Genomic DNA, 24,682 nt, shown 5'->3' with positions numbered 1-24,682 from the left:
CCCGAATCAGGTCACACTCTGAACTTTCAGGGGCTAGGACTTGCACATATCTTTTTGGAGGACGTCATAACCCATACCGCCGTGGTTCCCTATGCTTCATAAACCTGTCTCAGACTGCGGATGGAGGAGACTTTCCTGGGGATGGGTACATGGGCTAAGATTTGAAGCAGGATGAACAGTGGAGAGGTTATCAGACACGGGGTGGGCAGAAGGGGAAGAAGAGGATTCCAGGTTGAAGGGAATGGTGTGTACAAAGGCCCTGTGGTTATAGGGAATGTGACCTATTTGAGAGGCTGAAGCAAAGGATGGAGCTGAGCTATAGTTACAGAGCAACGTCATGGTCGGTGAACCGAAGAACAGGCCTGAGTAAATACAAATTAGTCCCTGAGTAAATGCAAATTAAAACCACCATGAGATACGACACATGGGCACCAGAATGGCTTTAAAGAAAAGGGACAGTATCAAGTATGGCCAAAGATGTGGAGCAATGGACAGTTTTACACAGTGCTGAAAATGTGAACCGGCAGAGCTTCGGAAATCTTTTTGGGGTATCTGCTAATGCTCAACATTCTACTACCTGTTCACCTAAGAAATTCAGTCTTATGCCTAATAGACATGCATATTCATATGCACACGGTAAGACAGGTACAGGTGGGTTCAGAGCATCATTATTCATGATAACAACCCCCGTGTCCATCAACATATAATGAATAAGTCATTCTATGTGTGCGCGATGGAATACTGTGCAACAGTGAAAAAGAGTATGTTATGGCTATTTGCAATAACGTGAATTAATCTCACAGATATCATATGGAGCAAAAGAAGCCAGGCACAAGAGAGAGTAGTTATGGTGAGTTTCGTCTGTATAAAATGTATTTATTTTTTATTTTTTTAACTTTATTTAAGAGAGAGACAGGGACAGGCAGAATGTGTACATGTATGCGTGTATATGCAGAGAGAGAGAGAGAGAGAGAGAATCCCAAGTAGGGCTGTCAGCTCAGAGCCTGATGCGGGGCTTGAACTCACGAACTGTGAGATCGTGACCTGAGCTGAAAACAAGAGTCGGATGCTTAACTGAACACCCGACTCAAGTCGGATGCTTGCCTGAGCCACCCAGGCACCCCGTATGAAATTTAAGTACAGGAACACCAGTCTAGGGAAATGGAAGTCCGAACAGAGGTTGCTTTGGGGGGGAAGGTAATACTGGAGGCAGCAAAAGGGAGGCACGCTGGCCATGTTCTAGATCTTGAGCTGGGTGTGGACACATGGGTGAGTGTGCGGTAAAACTTATTGAACTTCACACTTAGGGCTTGTGCACTTTTTTGTATATATTTTAATGGTAAAAATCTTAATTTCACCTTTTATTGAAACTTGAAATAAACAACAACGGAATCATGTACCTGTTCTCCTGCTTTTGCATCGTATTTCAAAAGTACCTTTTCTTTGGTTCTTAATAATGTTAATTCCAGTACAGGCATACCTTGGAGGTATTGTGATCGAGTGAGTCACATGATGTTTTGGCTTCCCACTGCATATAAAAGTTACGTTTACACTATAGTCTATTAAGTGTGCAATAGCATTATGTCTAAAAAAACACTTATTTAAACGACACTTTATTACTAAGAAATGCTAACCTTCATCTGAGCTTTTAGTCACAATCACTGATCACAGGTCACCGTAACAAATGTGACAGTAATACGGAAGTTTGAACTATTGCGAGAATTACTGAAATGTGACACAGAGACGTGAGATGAGCAAATGCTGCTGGAAACATGCCACCAACAGACTTGCTTGATGTGGGGTTGCCACAAACCTTCCATTTGGGAAAAAACACAATTATGTGTGGACTACAAAAAGGGAAGCACAATGAAACAAGGTACGCCTGTATAGGACTATTATTTAGTTACTAAAAATGATTTTAATATCTTTTATTAAAATTTTTTTAATGTTTATTTTTTTTGTGGGGGGCGGCTAGGGGGCAGAGAGAGAGGGAGACAGAATCTGAAGCAGGTTCCAGGCTCGGAGCTGTCAGCACAGAGCCCGACACGGGGCCCAAACCCACGAACCGTGAGATCACGGCCTGAGCCGAAGTTGGATGCTCCACTGACTGAGCCACCCAGGCGCCCCTTAAAATGATTTTAATATTTTTACATAGATAAACATAAGATTCTTTAGGGGAGCAGTTAAAACATTTTTTTTCCATTGAGGTACAGCTGACATACAACATTAGATTAGTTTCAGGAGTACAACGTAATGGTTCGATATTTGTATATGTTTGCAAGTTGATCACCACAATAAGTCTGGTTAATATCCATCCCCATAAATAGGTACGTTTTTTAAAATTCAATGAAAACTTTAGTAAAATGTGGTAAATCGGACGCCTGAGTGGCTCAGTCGGTTAAGCGTCCAGCTTTGGCTCAGGTCATGATCTTGTGGCCCATGCATTTGAGTTCCGCGTCAGGCTCTATGCTGACAGCTCGGAGCCTGGAGCCTGCTTCAGAATCTGTATCTCCCTGTCTCCCTGCCCTTCCCCTACTGGTGCTCTGTCTCTCTCTGAAAAATAAGCATTAAAAAAATTAAAATCTGGTAGGTCATAGAAAGGAAAGGAGGGGGGCGCCTGGGTGGCTCGGTCGGTTAAGCGTCCGACTTCGGCTCAGGTCATGATCTCACGGTCCGTGAGTTCGAGCCCCACATCGGGCTCTGTGCTGACAGCTCAGAGCCTGGAGCCTGTTTCAGATTCTGTGTCTCCCTCTCTCTCTGCCCCTCCCCTGTTCATGCTCTGTCTCTCTCTGTCTCAAAAATAAATAAACGTTAAAAAAAAAAATTAAAAAAAAAAAAGAAAGGAAAGGAGGTATATTTGATTTAAACTTTTAAGAGTGAACGTTAATATGATGAATGAAATCAGATGATGAAGGAGAAGAAAGGGAAGGTAGCAGGAGGTGGAAATGGTTTCATCGCTGCTTATAGTAGGGAGTCAGCAGGTGCTTTTTAAGAAAATACGCAATTAAGGATGTTTCATAAAGGTATGCTATATAAGTTACGTAGTCGTTAAATTAGCCACCAAAACAAAAGACACACCTTTAAAATGTTCAGAGGATAAGAAATAAAACAGATGAAGGGTCGGGGGGTTGGGGGTGGGGAAAAATGCAAACCAGAAAACAGACTCTTAACTACAGAGAACAAACTGTGGGTCCATGGAGGGAGGGGGGTGGGGGATGGGCTAAATGGGTGGTGGGCATTAAGGAGGGCGCTTGTCGCGCTGAGCCCCCGGCGTTAATGCGGAATTGTCGAATCACTAAATTCTACTCCTGAAACTAATGTTATTACACTGCATGTTAATTAACTGGAACTTAAGTAAAAACTTGAAACCACAGCAGACACAACTCCCAAACAAAAAGAGAAAAAGAGAATAAGAATCACGTCGTTTCCATAAGAAAAGAAAAGAAAATTTTCAGAGGAGATGTGGACGTAAAGCCAAGAAAACAGTTCAGTAGTCCACGATGAGGCAAACACAAAAGAAGTAAAAAGACCATGCCCGAGAAAAGTTGGTGACTCCTGGCGACAAAGAACATTTGTCAGTGGACTAAATTGACCACTCGACTTGTCAGTAGAAGACTTAGGTTTCCTCTTTTTTTTTATTTATTTTATTTTTTTTTAACGTTTATTTATTTTTGAGACAGAGAGAGAGACAGAGCATGAACGGGGGAGGGGCACAGAGAGAGGGAGACACAGAATCGGAAGCAGGCTCCAGGCTCTGAGCCATCAGCCCAGAGCCCGACGCGGGGCTCGAACCCACGGACCGCGAGATCGTGACCTGAGCTGAAGTCGGACGCTTCACCGACTGAGCCACCCAGGCGCCCCTTAGGTTTCCTCTTTAAGCGAATTCAACCACAGGTGTCAGCAGAAACCCACCCAAAACAAAGTGAGTCATGCTTGTACCCACGGTGGCTCCCTCTGTGGAGTAAGTGCCGCGTGCCAGGCACTGTGACACTTCCCAGAGGATTTGTGCAGTCCTCGCTATATGCTCCTATTGGGTAAATTCTATCCCTGTCCCTACTTTACAGACCTAATGGTGGTATCCAGATAACGAGCTGTAGAGCCAGGACTTGAACTTAGCCCACATGGGACCCCACAGGCAGTTGCTGCTGTGCTGTCCCCTCAGCTGGTTGGAGCACACGGTCTGTCTTTATGTGGATCGCCGATGGGTGAATAAATCCTTGTTTGAGAATTAAAACTAGTTATTCCATTGATAGGCGATTATAGTGACCAGCATGTTTCCCAGGTTTTAGTAGAATTGAATTAGAATGTGGGTGTGGAAATCCTGTACTCTTTTTCAATTAGTATACTCCTTTCCCTGTCTTTCCTTTTTTTTTTTTCTTTTTTAACAATTAATACGCGACTTACCATGTAGTTAGTAGGTTTTATTTCAAAATGTTTTTTAATTTCAAACACTAGATAGTTATTGTTTTCCTTGGTCGGTGCAAGGAACTCCTTAAGACATGGTTTTGGGGTTTTATTTATTGTTATTTATTTATTAAAGTTTCTGTTTTGATGAAAGATTTTTTTAATGTCAATTTTTGAGAGAGTGAAAGAGACACAGAGCACATGCAGGGGAGGCGCAGAGAGATAGGGGGACATAGGATTCAGAGTGGGCTCCCTGCTGACAGCAGAAAGCCTGATGCGGAGCTCAAACCCACGAACCATGAGATCATGACCTGAGCTGAAGTTGGATGCTCAACTGACTGAGCCGCCCAGACACCCCTATTTATTTTGAGAGAGAGAGAGAGGGAGAGAGAGAGCGCGCCCCTGTGCAAACAGGGGAGGGGCAGAAAGAGAGAGGGAGTGAGAGAATTCCAAGCAGTCTCCACGCTCAGCACGGAGCCATACAACACCCAGTGCCCATCCCAAAAGATGCCCTCTTCAATGCCCATCACCTTCCCTCCCTCCCACCCCCCCACCCCCATCAACCCTCAGTTTGTTCCCAGTTTTTAAGAGTCTCTTATGCTTTGGCTCTGCTGAGAGATATTTTAAGATAACTATCACATTATTCTATTTTTGTCCAAATAGTCCTGTTATGTCTGCACAGTGGCAGCTGTAAGTCAATTATCCTGGAATTGCTACAATAGTTAGATTCACTTGGATATAACTTTTTAATTTGCTTCCAGATGTTTCTGTAAAGAGGCAGCCCATGATTATGAATTACAGTGCAGATCAGTGACTTCAGAACAGCATAGTAATTTTGAGATTGACCGTTTTCTACATATACCATAGGGCAGGGTGCATTTCATAATGCCTAGCATGTAGTAGGAGTTCCGTTAACACCTGGAAAGTGAAAGAGTCAACCAAGCAGACTTTACACCAGTCACCCTCTATATTCATGTATGCCTTTCCCTTTGCTTTAAAAAAAATTTTTTATTAACGTTTATTTATTATCAAGAGACAGAGACAGAGCAGGTGAGGGGCAGGGAGAGGAGGAGACACAGAATCCGAAGCGGGCTCCAGGCTCTGAGCTGTCAGCACAGAGCCCGATGCAGGGCTTGAACTCACAAACCGTGAGATCATGATCTGAGCTGAAGTCAGATGCTTAACCGACCGAGCCACCCAGGTGCCCCTCGGAGAAATCAAAGTGTTAAAGGTTGATTAAAAAAAAAGCAAGAGAAGGGTGTCTTGGTGGCTGAGTCGGTTGAGCGTCTGACTCTTGATTTTGACTCAGGTTATGATCTCACAGTCTTGTGATCAAACCCCCATTTGGGCTCTGTGCCAGGCATGGAGCCTGCTTGATATTCTCTCTCTCCCTCTCCCTCTGCCCCTCTCCCACTTGTATGTGTTCTGTCTCTCTCTCAAAAACAAAACAAAACCCAAGAGAATAGTGGCTGCAAGGATCTGGGGGGAGGAGAGGGGGGAGGTGTAGGACAAAGGGCACAAACTTTCAGTTATAAGTTCAGAGGATCTCCAGCACAGCTGGAGGGCTAGAGTTAAGAATACAATACTGTATACTTAAAAGTTGCCGAGAGTCCATTGTAAGCATCCTCAGCACACAAAAAGTTAACCAGGAGGTGATGGATGTGTTATCTTGATCTTGGTAATTATCCCACAATGTCTACGTACATTGTATACTTTATCATTATTATTTAAAAAAATTTTTTTTAACGCTTATTTATTTTTGAGACAGACAGAACATGAGCGGGGCAAGGGCAGAGAGAGAGGGAGACACAGAATCCGAAGCAGGCTCCGGGCTCCGAGCCATCAGCACAGAGCCCGACGCGGGGCTCCAACTCACGAACTGTGAGATCATGACCCTCAGAGCTGAAGTCGGACACTTAACTCACTGAGCCACCCAGGCACCCCAGTACATTGTACCCTTTAAATATAGAAGATATTTGTGTCTGATATATTTATGTAATATATTAAATATATACAATTATATTTGTCAATTACTCTTCCATAAAACTAGAAAAAAGAAAACCAAAAGAAAGGTGCCTTGCCAGTGCACCCACCCCCACCCACCTCCTAATGCGTCCCACGCTATGAACAAGGCAACTCCTCCAAACTCCTTTTCTTTGTTTCTTTGGGAATTTAAGTCTTTATTTCTAAATATTACACACAAATTGATATGTACTGGTTTGTACATGTATAGTCTGAATTCATATTATGGAAAATGAAAATTTCACCTCGTTTTTATTATCCCTTTACCTTAACCTCTCTAATCCTTTCAGTAAAGTTAGATCTCAAATTTTGGGTAAACCTACATTCAAGGTTTTGATTATTACAACTGTGTAAATAGTGCTTACTACCGAGCCAAGAAATAGGGTAGTTTTGAGCCAGGAGATCATGCACTTTGTATCATTTCTTGACAACCTTTTGTTTTTCCTAGATCTGCTTTTATTTTTTAAAACATCTCCCATGCCCTGCAATAGGTCTGGGTCTATAGAATATCCTTTGATACACTTTTCTATAAGGTCAAGCCTTGTTCAATGATTTTTTAGTCTCATAGCTGTTTTTTATATTTCTGTAAGACATTTCCTCCAGAAGCCTTGACTTACTGTGTTCTTTTTTTCAATGTTTATTTGTTTTCGAGAGAGAGACAGCGTATGAGCAGGGAAGGGGCAGAGAGAGAGGGAGACACAGAAGCTGAAGCAGGTTCCAGGCTCTGAGCTGTCAGCACAGAGCCCGACGCGGGGCTCGAACTCACGGACCGCGAGATCATGAGCTGAGCCGAAGTCGGACGCTTCACCAACCGAACCACCCAGGTGCCCTGACCTGCTGTGTTCTGAATGGGTTTCTTTCCAGTCTTTATACAGCAGCTCTCCTGGGACTGCCTTCTCCATCATTCTGAGAATGCTCTCCTGTGTTAGCATCCTTGATTTCTGGATCTTGTATCCTCTTTTTGGTGTTCTGCTTCATCGTTGTGGAGCACATTCATTTTACAGCTGTACGCAATTGGTACATGAGAATTTCTTGAGGACGTGTGAATCTGGAAATGTCTTTATTTTACCATCACCAGTGACTGATAGTTTGGCCGAATGTAAAATTCTGGGGTGAAAAATCTGTTTCTCCGGAATTTTGACGTCTTCATCCCCCCCCCCCCCCCCATTCTTCGAACTTCAGATGTTGCTACTGAGAATTCTGGTACCTTTCTGATTCCTTTGGCTTCGTTTTATATATTTTCCTTTTTTGTTTCCTCTTGGGACGCTTTTTGGATCTTCTTTTCATTTGCGATATTTTGAAGTTTTACCAAGATATGCCTTGGTGCGGGGCTTATTCATTATACTAGATTCTTAGTGTTTTGGAGACTTAAAGCTTACAGATCTGGGACATTATTAACTTAGAGTATTTGTAATTTCTTTTCTCTGCTCTTTTTAGTTTCTCTTATTGCCCATTGTTACTGGAATTTTCACGTTGCGAGCGCTTGACCTAGGACAATGCTTTTTCCACTCTAAGAATATCCCTCTTTTGTTTTATGCAAGCAAGATCTTCTGTTTCAAGGGATAGTCATTATAATTTCTTTGAGATTTTCTTCTGTTCTCCATTATATTTTTAGTTTATTTAACTTTTGTTTGTTCTAAGCCTGGCTGCCTTGTGTCCTAGAGCCGAGGCGGGAGGGGAGCTGGGGCGTCTCACTCTTCAGTCTGCTGATAGCCACTGAGTTCTCTGTTTTTATCGCATCACACCTGCCGTCCTCTGCATCTGGAATCTCCAAATGCAGAGCCTCTGGGATTGTTGTTGGTTATTTTTCTTTTTTTAAAGAAAAATTTCATATCTTCTGTGGGATGGGAATGGGGATGTGGGAATCTATTTTTTTAATACATATTTTGAATCAGTGCTCCATTTTAAGCCCTGCCTCACCTTCCAAGCTACTTAGGAGTCTAGAGTCTGAGCTTTTTAAAGTCCTGGGTGGCTTGGTTCTCACGGGTGTTCCCCTTGTAAGCTCGCATCTCCCTGTCTTGCTAAGTCATTTCAGGATTCTTACATCTGATTTCCGTCTTCATATATTGTAATTAGGAGATTATAAATGTCTTCTCATTTTGTCAGAGATCAAGCTTGTCTTTCTTTATCTTGTTTTCCTTGGGGGAACTTTTGAGAAAAGAACACAATAAAATCCACATTTCTATCGTCTTGAAACAGAAAATTCCCATTTGATCTTAAATGGGTGATATCAGGTTTTCTCTTTGATATGGATTTAATAATGGTGACATTCATCGTAAGCAAAACTTAGTCTATTAGATGCATTGGTGGTTTTTTTTTAAGGTAAATAAATGACGTGTATGACCTAATTGCCTAGAGAAAATTACATTAGTTCTTAACTTATTTGGCCCTGTAGTACAAATTATCATTCCATCCATCTTAATGGTGTTTTCAAGACTAGCTTATACTTTAAGGAAACCCACTTTTTATTTCAACAACTTCTGATAGAAATGCCTCCAAAATTTATGAGGGATTGCCTGCATTTTTATCTAAAAAAGTTTTTTTTAACATATTATTTTATTTTTTGAGAGACAAAGAGAGGCAGAAGGCAAGTGGGGGGAGGGGCAGAGAGAGAGGGAGACACGGAATCCGAAGCAGGCTCCAGGCTCTGAGCTGTCAGCACACAGCCTGACATGGGGCTTGAACCCACGAGCACGAGATCATGACCTGGGCTGAAGTCAGACGCTCAACCGACTGAGCCACCCGGACATCCCTTTCCTGCGTTTTTAAACAGAAAAGAACGAATATAGCCTTCTGTTGGTTTCTCTGACGTCATGCTGATATCCGGGTTGCGCTGTGCTGCGTTTTGGTGACGCTTCTTGGGCTGGCACCTCCTCTCTCGCTGAATTCTGCCAGGAGCTTGCTTCATAAATTCGTCATCGACTTTGCAGAGGGGGCTGTCACTTCCGTATGAGTCAGCGAGTCAGAAAGGGCCCTCCGGTCCCCTGACACCGTTACTGCATTTAGCGGACTGTCCGGTATGCTCAGGAAGAACTGAGATCGGCAGCAGAGGCAGAATATCCAGGCTGGCAAAGCCAGGAGCCTAAAATCGAATGCCAACTATCTGCCAAGTAGGCTTTGGTCGGATAGCGCAGGGAGAGCTCCCCCAAATTTCCGTGATTCTCTCGGGGTGAAAATCCCAGGTTCCGTAGCAGCTCTGTTCTTGTCTGCTCAGCCCACGACCAGGTGTCCCCTGTCTTGGCACCAGTGACATTTGGGCCGAGGCGCTTCTTTGTGGCGGGGGCTGTCTTGCGCATTGCAGGGTGGTCAGTGGCATCCCTGGCCTCTGACAATTAGTCACCAGTAGCTCCCACTTCTCCCAGTGGTGACAGCCAAAAATAGTCGCAGACATTGCCAAAAACCCCTGGGGGGGGGGGCAGTGGCAACGTGGATTCCTTTTGAGAACCTCAGACTCTGAGTCTCCTCTTTCTTCAGATTTTCTGACCCTATTCGGGACGTTTGACGGTGTAGAAAGTGTGACCACAAGTGCCCAGAAGAGCATTGTAATTCCTCGTAATTTCACAAAGTGTGAAGCGATTCGTAAAGCACCCGTATTTCCATAACGTGCCAAACAGTCCTTGCTTTGTACTGATGACATTTGTTGAGGGCGCCCTTATGTGAGGTAACATTTATCGAGCCCACACGGCGTGCCAGGGCCTCTTGTAATCACCATCGGCACCCTCAGGGAGAAAGGATCATTGCCCCCGTTGTAGCAGATGGGGAAACTGAGGCACAGGGCTTTTAGGCGCATTGCTGGGGTGTATACAGGGTGCAAATGGCGGAGCTGGGATTCCCACCCGGCAGGGGGACTTTAGAGCACGAGCCCCTCACCCACACTTTGTGCGGTGGTTGACTTGGAGATGCCAGGACCAGAACGCGAGCCGCGTGTGTGGACTTCAGCCCGTCTGCCCGTTCTGAGCACCAAGAGGGCCGGGCTGCACATGTCTTCCTCCTTTACATTCCTGTCCCCCGGGCCAGGTAGTAGAGGCACAGTGAAGGTGAATGTTGAGAAATGAAATCAGGGGCGCCTGGGTGGCTCAGTCTGTAGAGCGTCCGACTTCGGCTCAGGTCATGATCTCGCGGTCTGTGAGTTCGAGCTCTGCGTCGGGCTCTGTGCTGACAGCTCAGAGCCTGGAGCCTGCTTCGGATTCTGTGTCTCCCTGTCTCTCTCTCTGTCCCTCCCTGCTCATGCTGTGTCTCTCAAAAATGAATAAACATTAAAAAAAAAAAAAAGAAATGAAATCAACGCCAGTCTCGTGGGCTGTTTACGAGAAGAGAGGAGCCCGATACCAACTAAGTGTTACGGTTCCCTGAAGGAAGCTACGTGGCAGTATTGTAGGTATTGACGTGCTCCAGGTCTTGGTCTAGACAGGATACCTGCCTTGGGTGAAGAAGTAGGGGGACTGTGTCCTGAGAGCCCCATTATAGGGGAGCTCATTACGTTTCATGGGGCAGTGGCCCCCTGGTTGGCTAGCACCTCTGGGAAATGAGAGCTTCAGACATTCACACCCTGTGACTTCGGCAAGGCCGGCTGAAGCACATAACACACACTTGCAAGATTTAGCCGTTCCCTGGGGGTTCTGGAAGGCAGAACGTGGCGGCACCTCCAGGTCCTTGGCACAAACGCCCCATATGCCATCAGACCCAAGGTGCCGGTTGATTGAGAGCTTGGGTTTCTGGAGAGTGTGGACTGATGGGTGTTTCCGTTCACCTTCATTTGAGATCGTGGTGCTTTGAGGAGGCCACGAGAGGCGAGTATTCTGACATTTGCCCTCAAAGCTCCTTCAGGATTGTTTGAGGAGGGGATGAGAGTGCACACATGTGGTTCGGTCCTGATACGAGACCGATGTTAGCCAGTGCAGTGATGGTAGGGTTCCACTTGCGGACCCGTTGGCCATGTTGTTCCTGTGCTGTAGCTGGACTGTGAGTTTCACATCACTGATGCCCGTTAGAAGTAAGGCTGCCCCAGAATTCGGGCTGAAAAGTGCTCAGATGGGAAAGATGGGCTGGCCTATCTTTTAAATCCCATTTAGACTTTTTTTCTCATCTGAGTACATATTTGTGTAATAGCTATAGAAAAAGCCATGGGGTTCATATTGAAAGGGTCTTAGTAAATTAGGAAGCCTCACTTAGTTCAGATGTTCTATTTCGTTTCCTTCCTTCCTTCCCTCCCTTTTCCTTCCTTCCCTCCCTCCCTATTCCTTCCTTTTCTTTCTTTCTTTCTTTCTTTCTTTCTTTCTTTCTTTCTTTCTTTCTTTCTTTCTTTCTTCCTCCTTTCCTTCCTTTCCTTCCTTCCTTCCTTCCTTCCTTCCTTCCTTCCTTCCTTCCTTTCCTCTTTCTTTCTTTCTTTCTTTCTTTCTTTCTTTCTTTCTTTCTTTCTTTCTTTCTTGTCAGAGAATTCTCTCTTGAAATGGTAATAATATGGGGAAAATTCCAGAGCAGAAACGTCACCTACCTTGTAGATTCAGATGAAAAGAATCTTTGGTAGCCCTAGGAGCTAAAACTCAACGCATCAAGTGACTTAAATGCCAATGCATACACATTCACTAGATACACTTACCCTTCAACACCCAACTCAGTTATCACCTCTATGCTGGTCTCCACCAGACCAAGTTAGTCATTATCCTTAAATGCTGCTGTAGCAGTTTGCTCTGCTTCCTGAAATAACACATTCCCCATTGTGTTCTAATTCATCTGTTTTCATGTCTTTCTTCCTGCCTGGATGGTGAGGTTCTGGGAGGCGACGATTCACCTTTGTATTCCCAGCACCTGGCATGTGTAGGCTGGTTCGTAGGAGGCAGTCTGTGCCTGGTGGGTGCATGAGTAATGGGCGAGCTCATTAAATTTCCTCTTCCACACTGGGCAAGAAGAGGACATATCATATTGAAATATTTCCAACTTGTTAATAATAAGCAATCCCATTTTATGATTTAGAATAAGGAGTGTTCAGGGCATAGTATTTTTTTTTTCTTTATCCCCTGCTCATTCTTTTCTGCCCATCAACCCCCCCCCCCCCCAAATCTCATGAACATATTCATTGATTCTGGGTCTTTCTGAAGAACATCTCTCTTTCTTTCCAGGCAGGTATTAACGAAAATGATTTTTATGATGGGGCGTGGTGTGCAGGAAGGAATGACCTCCATCAGTGGATTGAAGTCGATGCTAGACGTCTGACCAAATTCACTGGTGTCATCACTCAAGGAAGGAACTCACTTTGGCTGTAAGTGTGGATGGACCTGTGCTTTTGTAGACTCCATGCCTTGGGTCTAATATTCTAGGGTTTGGACACAGACAGGAAGACGCAGAGAAGTACCTGACGATAAGCAGTAGAAAGGAAGAAAATCGGAATGTGGACAGGATGCTGGGCTTGCTGTGGACACAAGCATCTTTGGAAATGACATTGTCCCCTGTACAAGAACAGAGGGAGGGACCCACCCAGCAGGTTACGCTGAGTAGACAAAGGTATCGTTAAAACAGTGCAGCTTAGGCAGACGGCTGCCATCTTGGATCTGTGATGGATTACTCGTACCCTGACAGCCCGAGGTGGGAACTCTGAACAAGAAGTGAGTTATAGGTAACAGGTCCAAGCCACTGTTTGGGAGTAGAAGGCGTGGACCCTTTAGAGTCTGAGAAGGACTGGAAGCCTAGGGAGGTTCCCAAATAGAGGAACTACTGGAGAAGCAGTGGACGTGAAGGAGCAGCCAGGGTGAGGCCTGAGGACGAGATGGAGCCCATTTGAGCTTGGGCCCAAGGCTGGGTCAACAACGAGATGATCTGATGGGGATCCCAAGAGAGGTAGGCTCTCTGTCCTGTGGTACATACATACGGTGGGATATTACTCATTCCTAAAAAGGGAGGGCATTCTTTTTGTTTTTTAAATTTTTTTTAACATCTATTTATTTTTGGAAGACAGAGAGAGAGCACTAGTGGGGAAGGGACAGAGGGCAAGAGGGAGACACAGAATCCAAAGCAGGCTCCAGGCTCTGAGCTGTCAGCACAGAGCCCGATGTGGGGCTTGAACCCAGGAACGGTGAGATCGTGACCTGAGCCAAAGCCGGACGCTTAACTGACTGACCCACCCAGGCACCCCAGAAAAGAGAGGACATTCTGACACCTGCTATACCATGGCTGAATCTTGAGGACGTGATGCCAAGTGGGATAAGCCAGTCACGAAAGGGCAAATGTGATTGCGGTTACGCGAGGTTCCTAAGTAGTCAGCTTCGCAGAGCCGAAAGTGGGATGGTGGAGGCCAGGGTCTGGGGGAGGGGAAACGGGGTGTTATTGTCTAAATGGGTACTGAGTTTCAGTTTGGGGTGCTGAAAAGTTCTGGAGGTGGATGGAGGTGGCCGTTGCACAGCAATGTGAACGTGCTTGATGCCCCTGAATTGTACACTTAAAAAACGGTTGAAATGCTCCATTTTGTTGTGTAGTTTTACTACGGTAATGAAAAAAACGTATGTGCAAAAGCAACGTGCACGGAAAATATGAAACAACGTCCCTGCCTCAACCCAGGGCTGGTTGTAGAGACCAAAGCGGGGCTGCATCTCTGGGGTTGTCCTGTGTCTCCAGCCGTGTAGACAGCAGGCACACGGAGACTGGGGGCTGGGCAGGGCAAAGCAGGGTCCACGGGATCTTGAGTGCTTTCTGAATTTAAGCAAGAGTTTTCAAGTGCCTCTAACATCCGCCTACAACTGAGAAGCCAAGGGCACGAATGCCTCGCGCGGTGACATTAGGAAACTGGTCTCATCAGCTAAGACCCCTCCCACCCTACCCGCTTCAACTTCCCTGTCTGTACCACACTCTAGGATTTCATTTCAGTGTTTGCTAGTTACCTCTTGGCGGTCACTTATAATGTGTCTGTAATTTGTTGATTAGATTAATTTTTAATCCCCGGAAAGGTCAACAGGAATAAATAAACCAGGATAAGAGAGGGGAGCCTGGCATCTGTGCTTATATTTAACTGCCTGTCATTGTCACTGTAGAGGGGACTTTCTTACATGGTGACAATGATCAGGCAATGACTCATCATCTGTTTTCCCTCTGAGCTTTTTTTTTTTTTATTGTAAAGACGATATTATTACATCTAGCATTGTTTTAAAACATTACCCACGTGGGGCGCCTGGGTGGCGCAGTCGGTTAAGCGTCCGACTTCAGCCAGGTCATGATCTCACGGTCCGTGAGTTCGAGCCCCGCGTCAGGCTCTGGGCTGATGGCTCAGAGCCTGGAGCCTGTTTCCGATTCTGTGTCTCCCTCTCTCTCTGCCCCTCCCCCGTTCATGCTCTGTCTCTCTCTGTCCCCAAAAAAATAAATAAACGTTGAAAAAAAATTAAAAAAAAAAATAAAACATTACCCACGATTCCACCACCCTTAGACAGTTTTTTTTTACGCATGTGTAATCCTACTACATATGCTATTTTATGTTATTTTATGCTAATTATGCTATTTATGCTGATATTTATGCTAATTATGTTATTTTAACTTAAAAACATATCCAAGCATTTTTCCCCACTGTTCCTCCGACGTCACCATGATCATTTCTCATAGCCTGTAATTTACCCAGCCCTGCCTCTGTCACCTTCTCAGTGTTCTGGTATCCCGTACCATTTTGCAAGAAAGAATTTTCATACTTTTTTCTTCCTTCCAATTATTTCCTTCACATACATTTCCAGAGCTGGGATAATCTGTGCATTTTGACAGCAGTCGGTCGTGTGTTTGTGTGCTGTTTTGTGTAGCGCATTTTGTTTTTTTCCGCTTTGCTTTTTCGCAGTGCTTGTGTGTATGCTGGTAATGATGATTTTTGCTCTGTGGGGCGCATTGGGCTGTCATCAGCTTATTACCATGACAATTGTTTTCACTGCTCAGATTCTGAAAGGCGAGAATTTGGGGGAAGGGAATGTTGAATGGCTCAACTCGGAACAGAAACTTGGAGAGAAAGACTGATCTGAGATTATGCATAGGGATCAGCGAAGGGATTTTACCTTAATGCTTGGATATTAACCTGTCTAACCGCTGTCATTAGAAATCCTGTAGTTGATTTATTATTGGATTGGAAGGACAGAGCAGGATAGGAATAACACTCACATTCCATCGCATCAAGGACACAAGAGCATTTGGGGTGAACAAGAAACGGCCGTAGAACAAGATCTTTCTTTGGCTTAGCCTAGAAGAGGAACATCTTAGAGGGCTAAGACAAGGGATAGAATTGCTTTTAAGAGTCTTTTTCTTTTTAAATGTCTAAATGTATTTCAAGTCAAATTGTTCTTCAAGGACAATGGAAAGAAATGCGATGGGTTTCACTTTGCCTTACCACCCAGAACAGGATGGTCTGCACCAAAGACTGAAGAAGAAGTGGGACAAAGATATGTTCTGGTGTCTGAAGCTTGCCCCTTCCCCCCAGGAGGATGAATGAAACTCATTCATTTTGTTAATGAATAATGCTGGAAGCACTGGGATGTCTCCCAGTATGACCAGAAAACATGTCAGCAAGAGGAACCATCAAACATGAACAGTGAAGAAGACAGCAGGTGTCCCTCTTTCCCTCTCCCCGCACACTGTTCCCAACACAGGCGTCTCTGGTGCCATTTTTAATATTTCTCTTTATGGACTTCTGTGTTTCTCCCTGCTAGTCTGGAAGCACCTGGATGCTAGAGGTAATACCTGGTCATTTTGCCCAGTCCCAGGCTTCTCTTAGATGCTCGAGTAATGATTTTTTAATGAACGAATATTGTTAGGAAGTAACAAATGGACAAAGGTTCGTTCACAGGGCACAGTAATGAGGTCATTCATCTGCGAGTGTCAGTGACTGAGAGCAAGCTTGGAAATGGGACTAGGGAGAGGGAAGGGGACGCGGGAGATTGAGGAGTGACGATTTCTAGAGAGGATGGCACCCCCAACAGGGTGGCTTTGGAGTCTCATCACAGCTCTTGACTCTTGTTGGTTATGAATTTTCTCTTCTCCGAGCTTCAGTCTGCTGCCTGAAAGAAGGGAACTGTTCTCCCACTGATAAAGATGCATGGAAGTCAGATAAATTGTTACACTGTTTTAAAATTACCCTGCACATCAGGGCGCCTGGGCAGCTCAGTCTGGTGAGCGTCCGACTTCAGCCCAGGTCATGATCTCACCGTCTGTGAGTTCGGGCCCCGAGTCGGGCTCTGTGCTGACAGCTCAGAGCCTGGAGCCTGCTTCGGATTCTGTCTCCCTCTCTCTCCGCCCCTCCCCTGCTCACGCTCTGTCTCTCTGTCTCTGAAAAATGAATAAACCTTAAAAAAAAAAATTACCCTGCACATACTAAGAGCTCGGTAAACTTTACTTTCTTCCCTCCGCACCTCTTTGGGTTTTATTTAGGACAGTGGCTTTCAAGCTTTATTTTTAGCTACAGAAGCATTTAGAAAACAGAGAGAGGTGAGGCTGCTCTGTGTGAATCTGGGGGGGGTGGAGGGGAGCGGTGCCTGCCTGGCCCTCCCCTCGCCCCTTGTCGGAGCAGCCCTGGAAGATGCCTTCATCCAAGTATCTCTGGCAGCAAGAATCCCCGACAGCCCGAAGGTGCTTCTGTGCAGGTTACAACTGGGCCAGCTTCTTGAAAGGCTCGTGGCCACTTCCTGAATCTGGCCGGGTGGAGGGGAGATGTGGAATTCAAACCAAGACAAACAAAGGCAGCGTTGGAATTAGAACTTGAGTTTTCTAGTTGAGCCTGCAGAACATCCCCTAATCTCAGAGCATCCATCACATTTGGGTTGGGAGTGTTTTAGAAATGGAAGGGCAAGGAGTTGCGGGCTCCTTGAGGTCGGGGCCAGGTGGATCCTGCTGTTTAGAAATGGCTTCTGTCTGGTTGTTGAAATAAATATAGGAGCACTTTGGAGTTACAATATGTGTATACTTAAGAATGCTATTCATACTTTCCATCGGCAGGACTTTCTTGCTTGGTATTTTTAAGTGAACATCCATAATCTTATATGTTTCTGACATTCTCTTTGTGTGTTCATGGATTCATCTGTTTTGAGCATTCTGTGCTAAGCTCTAGGGGTATGAGGTGAGCAGAAAGTGGCCTGCCTGCAGGGAGCTTTCAGTCTGGTGGAAAAATCCCGTATGTGAACGGGTCCACTGGCATTGACAACATGCCTGTTGACGAAGGGTGGGGGATGGGAGAGCTGTTATCAGATGCATGACACAGATGTGAAGGATGATATGGCAGGTCGCAAGGCTTTAGGTCGTGGCCTGCAACCAGTTCATAATCCGGTGGACGAAAAGCTGTGATTCTCGGTTTCATAATTTCTCAAATTATTTGGGCTATTTGAAAGTAATAAAATATAACTGTTTTTATGATATTGAATCACTTGTATGTTTCGCCAGTAGAAATTATCCTTCTCCACCACCCTGCAATTTAGTGAAACGTCTCCATACTAATAAAAGCTAATCTTTGGGGCGCCTAGGTGGCTCCGTCGGTTAAGCGTCCGACTTCGGCTCAGGTCATGATCTCACGGTCGGTGAGTTCGAGCCCCGCGTCAGGCTCTGTGCTGACAGCTCAGAGCCTGGAGCCTGCTTCAGATTCTGTGTCTCCCTCTCTCTGCCTCTCCCCTGCTCATGCTCTCTCTCTCTCTCTCTGTCTCAAAAATAAGTAAACATTAAAAAAAATTTTTAAAAAAGCTAATCTTTAATTTCCCTAATCTCAGAAAGTATATTAGACCTATGGGTGCTACAATCACAACCAGTGTGATGGTTGGAAAGTTAATTATTCTGCCGGAGGTGGATAGCTGCTGTAACGACATGGGCGAAATACAGGCAGTTTAAAAATAGCCGAAGGTTTTAAGTTTTACTTGGTTAACCAACAAAACGATTCTCATTCTCTGGAGAGTCTGTGAATGTGTCCTCAAAGTGAGGTAGCAGTCTGACTGATGAGTTTGTAAGATGACGGCTGGGAGGGTTTGACTGGGCGGCTGAATTTTTAAACAGCAGTCAGGCTAATCAGAGCCAGATGAACGGAGCCAGGCTGGGAGCCAGACTTGTGACCAAGGACACAAAGAAGGTGGAGACACAACCCCAGCCTAAGGGGCTGGCTTTCTGTTTGTCCGTGGAAAGCTGTAGCAAAGGTTCTGAATGTGGGCCTCCGCGGATGGTTCTGGACAGTTCTGATGGTGAAGGAGAGGAGCAGCTGAAGTAGGTGCCCAACCCAGAGGGAAGGCAAGGCCAGGGAAAGGCCCGTTCCCCCTTTCTGCGCTGGGAAGAGCTGTGTTCGCAGGAGGGGCTGGTGGCCGGTGGGGCAGATCGGCGGGGTCCTCTGCAGACAGTGAGTGTGGCGGCTCTAGGGGTTGGCCGCTTACGGCAAGAGGACAGGGAGGGCCCTCAGAGGGCTCAGCGGGTGTCTGGAGCTCATAGGCTTGGACCCGTCCCACCTGGCACGGCTGGCGCTTTCTCCACTAGGGGGCGATAGAGTCGATGGCCGAGCCGCTGGAGGAGGTGCAGGGAGAAGGGCATTTCGGGAGCTGGCAGGGCACAGAGCGCATTTGGAAGGAAGGGTGTGAGGGTCAGCGCCAGGGCTGGCGGGGGAAGAGGCAGAGGGCTGATTCCCTGGAAGTTCACAGCAAGTTCAAGGAGCCACTAGGGGAAATGAGGCTTCAGAAGTGGACGCGAGCTTGGCCGGGAAGACAGTGGTCATCTGAAAAGCCCACAGGGGCAGTGGAGGTGATCAGCTGGGGCCCAGGGGTGGGGGGGGTGGTGTGAGCGAGCCGGGGGTCGGAGAGGAGTAGGCGTCTGGAAGTCTCGAGGCTGCAGGCTGGCCCCCACTGCCGTCCCTGTTGGGAGAATGTCTGGGATGCGCTGGACCCGAGCTCAGGAGAGGTGAGGAGATGGTGGGGTCTGGCGAGAAGCAAAAGTGAGCGCGAGAAGAGGCAGAGCTAAGGAGAGATGCTGCTGGAGGGTGTGCAGCCGGAGACGGGGGTGGAGAGGGAACCACTCCAACACCTGCCTGGCCTGGGATCCGCCCAGCAGCTGGACCCCTGGCTCCCAGCGGGAAGTGTCCACCCAGCCCCTCCCTTAATCTTCAGTTCATCTTGTTTTCTGCTCCCAGAGGACCGACCTCGGCCTTCATGCTTCCCTCGTCCCCCAGGGTTAGGGTCCGGGGCCACCAGGGCGCAGAGCGACGCAGCACAGGGGGCTGGGGCCAGGGGCGCAGAGGGGCACCCGGTGGCACAGAGCTTGCACAGAGCTTGAGGGGAGGCTGGCCAGCACTCCATCAATCACCTCCTGGCTTCTTGGGGGAGAGAGAGTGTGTGTTTTCAGAATGCGCGGTACCGGGCCTCCTTCCTCACTTCCTGGTCACATGAAATGTCTGGCACCTTCCGGGGGGGGGGGGGGGGGGCGGGGGAGGGCTGGGAAGGCACAAGTTTCCGAACACCTTTCTGACTTCTTTGGAAACTGACAGTCTTTGAATTGCTGAGTTTGGCACGAGATGGAGGGGTTTTAATGAAAACCTCGACAAGTTCAGATAGAGGGCCTGGCATGCAATCATTTCTTCATTTCATGTTCTGTTTCCACCACGCAGGGAGGGTTGTTTGAAATCAAACGAAACCCTCACTTAACGGTTGCATGGTCGTACTAGGTTTTCTGGGTGCCGATGACTCAGAAACAGGCTCTTGGAAGGTAACAGCTTTGAAATGGAAACAACTCTCGAGCTCCTTCCTGGGGCTTGAACTTCCACCCTGCTTTACTCAGGGGTCCTCGGTCCCTAGCTGTGACCCCCCCCAGGAAATCCTCCAGAAGGCTGCTGGGTACATCTCATCTTTTTTCTCATCTGTTTCCTGGTAGAGGGGGCCCCACCCCTGCTTAGCTCACATAATGCTTCTGACCCACACAGCCTTTGTGGATTGGCTCGCACTGTCTGTCTGACTGCACTCCTAGCAGGAGCCTCCTCTGTTCCACAGATGAAGCAAGCATGCTCCTGCCTCAGGGCCTTTGCACTTAGCATTCTCTCTGTCTGAAAGTTCAACCCTCTTCCATCAGAGGCTTTTTTTTTTTTTTTCCTGATCATTCCTTTGAAATGCACTCTCAGTAGCTCTGTGCCCCCACTTGGCTTTATTTGATTACCTATTTATTTGTTGTTACTTGCACTGATGTCACTCCCGGGCAGCAGGCAGGACCTGGCTGTTGTTTGCCACTGAGCCCCCAAGTGCTAGGTTGTACCAGCCAACAGAGGGAAGGTCTCAGTGACCGCCCCTCCTGCTGCATCATTCGAAACTGCTCAGATCACATCCTGATTCTCTCCCATCCAGAGGCTGGACGGCCACCCCCAGCCCAGAGTAGGTGGGTGGGTGGTCCAGGTGGGCTCCTGGCGATTCCAAGCCTCCTGGTCTTGTAAGGAGAGGTGACAACTCCCTCTCAGCTTGTTGTGCATGTTCAGTGAGACGCAGATGGTCTCAGAATGGACCGGCACATTCGGGACACAGCGGAGGCACAGTGGGCCGTGGCTGCTGTTATTTATGAAGTCAACATCTCACTGCCCCTTCCTGGGAGCCCCCTCCCCTAGCCATTCATAGCTTGGACCTCCCGTGTCCCCGGAGGGCACCCAGGAAAGACGTTAGAACTGGATCAGCCACGTTGCAGCTAAGCAGAGCCTGACATTTGGTGAAAATACTCCTCTGACACGTCTGTATTTTGTAGAAATGGATTTGGCCGGCAGGAAATTTCTTGAAATAAAATGACATCGCTTCCCTGTGCCGGGGCTGCAGAGCACTTGGCATCACCATACTGGGTGCCTCTCGGTACCTGCCGGGAAGGTCCCTTTCTTGTCCCCATTGTGTGGATGAGAACACTGAGGCTTGGAGAGCACACACAGCTTGATTATCTCTCTCTGCCTCGTCGTGAACATACCTATGCTTTCTGCCCTCCCCCTCCTTCTCCCCGCTATTACTCACGATTTTCTCCTGCACCCTGAGGCCTCAAGCCCCGTGAATGGGCTCCTGTGTGCTTCTGAGCACTTGTGGACGCCGGGGGCCAGAGGGTGTTGCTGGCCACACCCAGGGCCCACTTACCTGTCAGACACGGTGCCAGGGGCCTTGTGACCTTTAGGGGCCCGTGAACGTGTTTAACCTCTTGTACAACCTGGAAAAAAAAGAAAGGAACGTTGAGGTCAAAGAAAACATTCAAATATATCATGTTACTGTGTTCACCTCTGTACCAATGCAGTCAAAAAAAAACATGGCTTGAAAATTGTTTTTATGGAGGAAGCAAGTGGCCTGTGGTCAGCAGGAGAGTAGCCGGCGCAGATGTTTACGTCGAGTCCCAAGAATCTGAGAAGGTGCGAGGTTCCAAGGCACACGGACCTCAGGGTCGCACATGGACTTGAGGTTGCTGATCGGCTGACCTGCAAATAGAGACGTGACCCTGGGTTGCCTGGGCGGGCCCGGTGCAGACGCGGCGGTCCTTGACAGCGGAAGGGGGAGGCACAAGACACAGCGAGCGGCGCAGCAGCTGGGGCTGGCTCTGTGGGTGGAGGAAGGGGCCCTGAGCAGGGAATGGGGGTGGCCTCTACAAGTTGGAAAAGCAAGGGAACAGATTCCTCCCTGGAGCCTCCAGGAGATACCCGGCCCTTGCCCGACACCCTGATCTCAGAAATTCTGCCCTCCCGAGCCGTAAGATAATAAATGCGTAGCTGAAACTGCTAAGTCTGCAGTGGGAAACCAATAGCACCCATGGAAGCAAAAGTTTCTCGGGCCCCCGCAAGCCCTCATGTGGCCTGGCCACCCCACAGCTTTGCCCTCTGACGTGAGGTCAGTGCCAGGCGGAGCCGGCCAGGAAGCTCCGGGCTCGACACACGTTCTCGCGGAGCGGGGTTGGAAGCCAACTCTCTTCTCTCTAATTTTTTTTTTTAATTTTTTTTAACATTTTTATTTCTGAGAGAGACAGAGACAGAAACAGAGAGACAGAGAGAGACAGAACATGAGCAGGGGAGGGGCAGAGAGAGAGGGAGACATGGAATCCAAAGGAGGCTCCAGGCTCTGAGCTGTCGGCACAGAGCCCGACGCGGGGCTCGAACTCGTGAACAGTGACATCACGACCTGAGCCGAAGTCGGACGCTTAACCGACTGAGCCACCCAGGTGCCCATCTTCTAATTTTGAGGATTCTTGTGAGCTATTTCTTTGGTTCCTTTTTCTCCTGGTCTCTTGAGTGACGCTTTCACGTTTAAAGGACTTTAAATATTTTCTTTTTACTTTCAGTTTTCTGCTGTGGAGTTTCTTAGCTAGGAACTGCCTCGTCCTCCACCCAACTCGACTGGGCTTGGCCTCCAGAGTGGTATTTTCCCTCTCTCATCCCGGTAGACATTTTTTGCTGGAGGTAATGGAAAACTAGATACTATTTCTAAGTTTATAACACTCTCTCCTGTGGTCTGCGTTTGCAAAAGGCCATGGTAACTGGTCCCAACTGAAAAAATCTAATAAATCAGTGGGCTGATTTTTCAGCGTCCAGCGTTTGTCTGTGCTGAGCATATAACACCATTTAAATGTTTTAATGTTTTATTTCTGAGAGAGAGACAGAGACAGAGACAGAGCATGAGTCAGGGAGGGGCAGAGAGCAAAGAGACACAGAATCTGAAGCAGGCTCCAGGCTCTGAGCTGTCAGTGCGGAGCCCAATACAGGGCTCGAACTCATGAACCATGAGATCATGACCTGAGTCAGAGTTGGTTACTTCACCGACTGAGCCACCCAGGCGCCCCTAGTAGCACACCATTTAACTGCGTCACTGTGGTTCCGGAAGGAGGGAGAGAACAAGAAAGCCGTGTCTGTGTTCTTGAGTGCTGGGAGTAGACAGATGCCTATTGTAGAGAAAAGGCAACGCTTCCCGCCCCCCCCCCCCACCTTTTATTTTCAAGATGCTACAAAAGACAAGTTTAGACCTCGGGGGAGCGGTGGTCTTGCCCAGAGTTATAGGTTGGCCGCAGCTTGGATTTGAGCCTGCGAAGCTCTGTCAAGGAGGTGATGGACAGGAAGAGGAAGCTGCCAGCCGCCCCCCCCTCCCACCCATGGTTCTAGCAGAAAATTGGCCTAAAAACTGAGAGATCGTTGAGCCCTTCCTTCTCTGACTGAAAAGGGATTTCACGGGGCTCCCTCTACTTGTCTGAGAAAGTGGACGACACTCAGTGCTCCTTACAGCTGGGGTTGTGGGTTATTAATGGTCCCTTTCCCAACTGACTTCACTCATTTGCCATATCCAGTGCTGTTTTCTGGGGCGGGTGGTGCTTGTTGGTGAGGATGTGGGGAGATTCTCTCTCTTGTGAGGTGGAAAGAGAGAAGAATCTGACCGGCAAGGCCGATTGTCGTGAAGGCCCACTGTGGTAGACCCCCCAGGGGTGCCTCGGATCTTACCTTGTGGCCTCCCAAAACTAGTTATTTGACTGTGATTTGAGCCACTCCTGTTGTCCCCAGTCACTCCCTTCCTTGTCACTTGGCCCCCTCTGTTGTACAAAAACTTTGAATTTGTACGTGGTTAATATAATCAGTGTCTTAAGGTTTATGACCTCCTTGTAAAGGCATCGCCCTTCTGAGAACGTGCGTGATTGCCCCCATGTTTTCTTTGAGCACGTTTATGGTTTCGATTTCTACATTGAAATCTTGGAGTCATTGTATTTTGGACTGTGTTTTGGCATAGGTGTAACTGATCAGACTCGTTCTGCAGCGGCCACTAGAAATAATGTCCCCGCATTGTTTCTTTTCCATACTTTCCCCAGCTGCTACGGCCTGGATGTTGGTATGCCTCTCGAAGTGTCTATGCTAAATCCTAACACGTGATGTGATAGTATTTGTGGGTGGAGCCCTTGGGAATCGATTAAGTCATGAGGGGGAGCCTCCATGCTTGGGATTAGTGCCCTTATAAAAGAGGCCCCACCAAGCTCCCCAGCCCCTTCTTCCGTGGGAGGGTGTAAGGCGAATCTGTGACCAACTGGTACCCGGGGCTGGTCTCAGACGACCCAGCTTCCAGAACTGGGAGTAATAAATCTCTGTTATTTATAAGCCACCCAGTCCGTGGAGTTTGGTTCTAACAGCCCACGGGGACTAAGATACCAGCTGAAGGGCCTCCAGCTTGACATTCTAAATTCCTGTCTGTTGTGGGCTTTGTAAATTCCAGCGATGTCTTTCGTCAGATCAACGGTTTGCGAATATTTTCTCCCAGTCCGCAGCTTATTTTTTAATCCTTTCACCCTGGCTTCATGTTAAGCTCTCAGAGAG

General features: G+C 47.3%; 1 protein-coding gene across 5 annotated transcripts in view; it reads left to right on the top strand.

The window, feature by feature from the left end:
- Window positions 1–24,682, top strand: part of CPXM2 (carboxypeptidase X, M14 family member 2) — a 137,196-nt gene that overhangs the window by 42,969 nt on the left and 69,545 nt on the right. For 3 of the 5 annotated variants that reach the window (XM_027063320.2, XM_027063318.2, XM_053206989.1), the window contains one exon: window positions 12,546–12,685. The exons of 1 other annotated variant lie outside the window; for it this stretch is intronic. In XM_027063320.2, the coding sequence (XP_026919121.1) occupies window positions 12,546–12,685 (140 nt within the window). Of the gene's footprint in view, window positions 1–12,545; window positions 12,686–18,479; window positions 18,619–24,682 lie in introns of those variants that run through there. One more of the 5 variants, XM_015068601.3, reaches the window with a different exon arrangement.

The sequence above is a fragment of the Acinonyx jubatus genome, chromosome D2, assembly GCF_027475565.1.
Source record: "Acinonyx jubatus isolate Ajub_Pintada_27869175 chromosome D2, VMU_Ajub_asm_v1.0, whole genome shotgun sequence".
Taxonomy (NCBI): domain Eukaryota; kingdom Metazoa; phylum Chordata; class Mammalia; order Carnivora; family Felidae; genus Acinonyx; species Acinonyx jubatus.
This window is presented reverse-complemented; position numbering and strand designations above follow the sequence as displayed.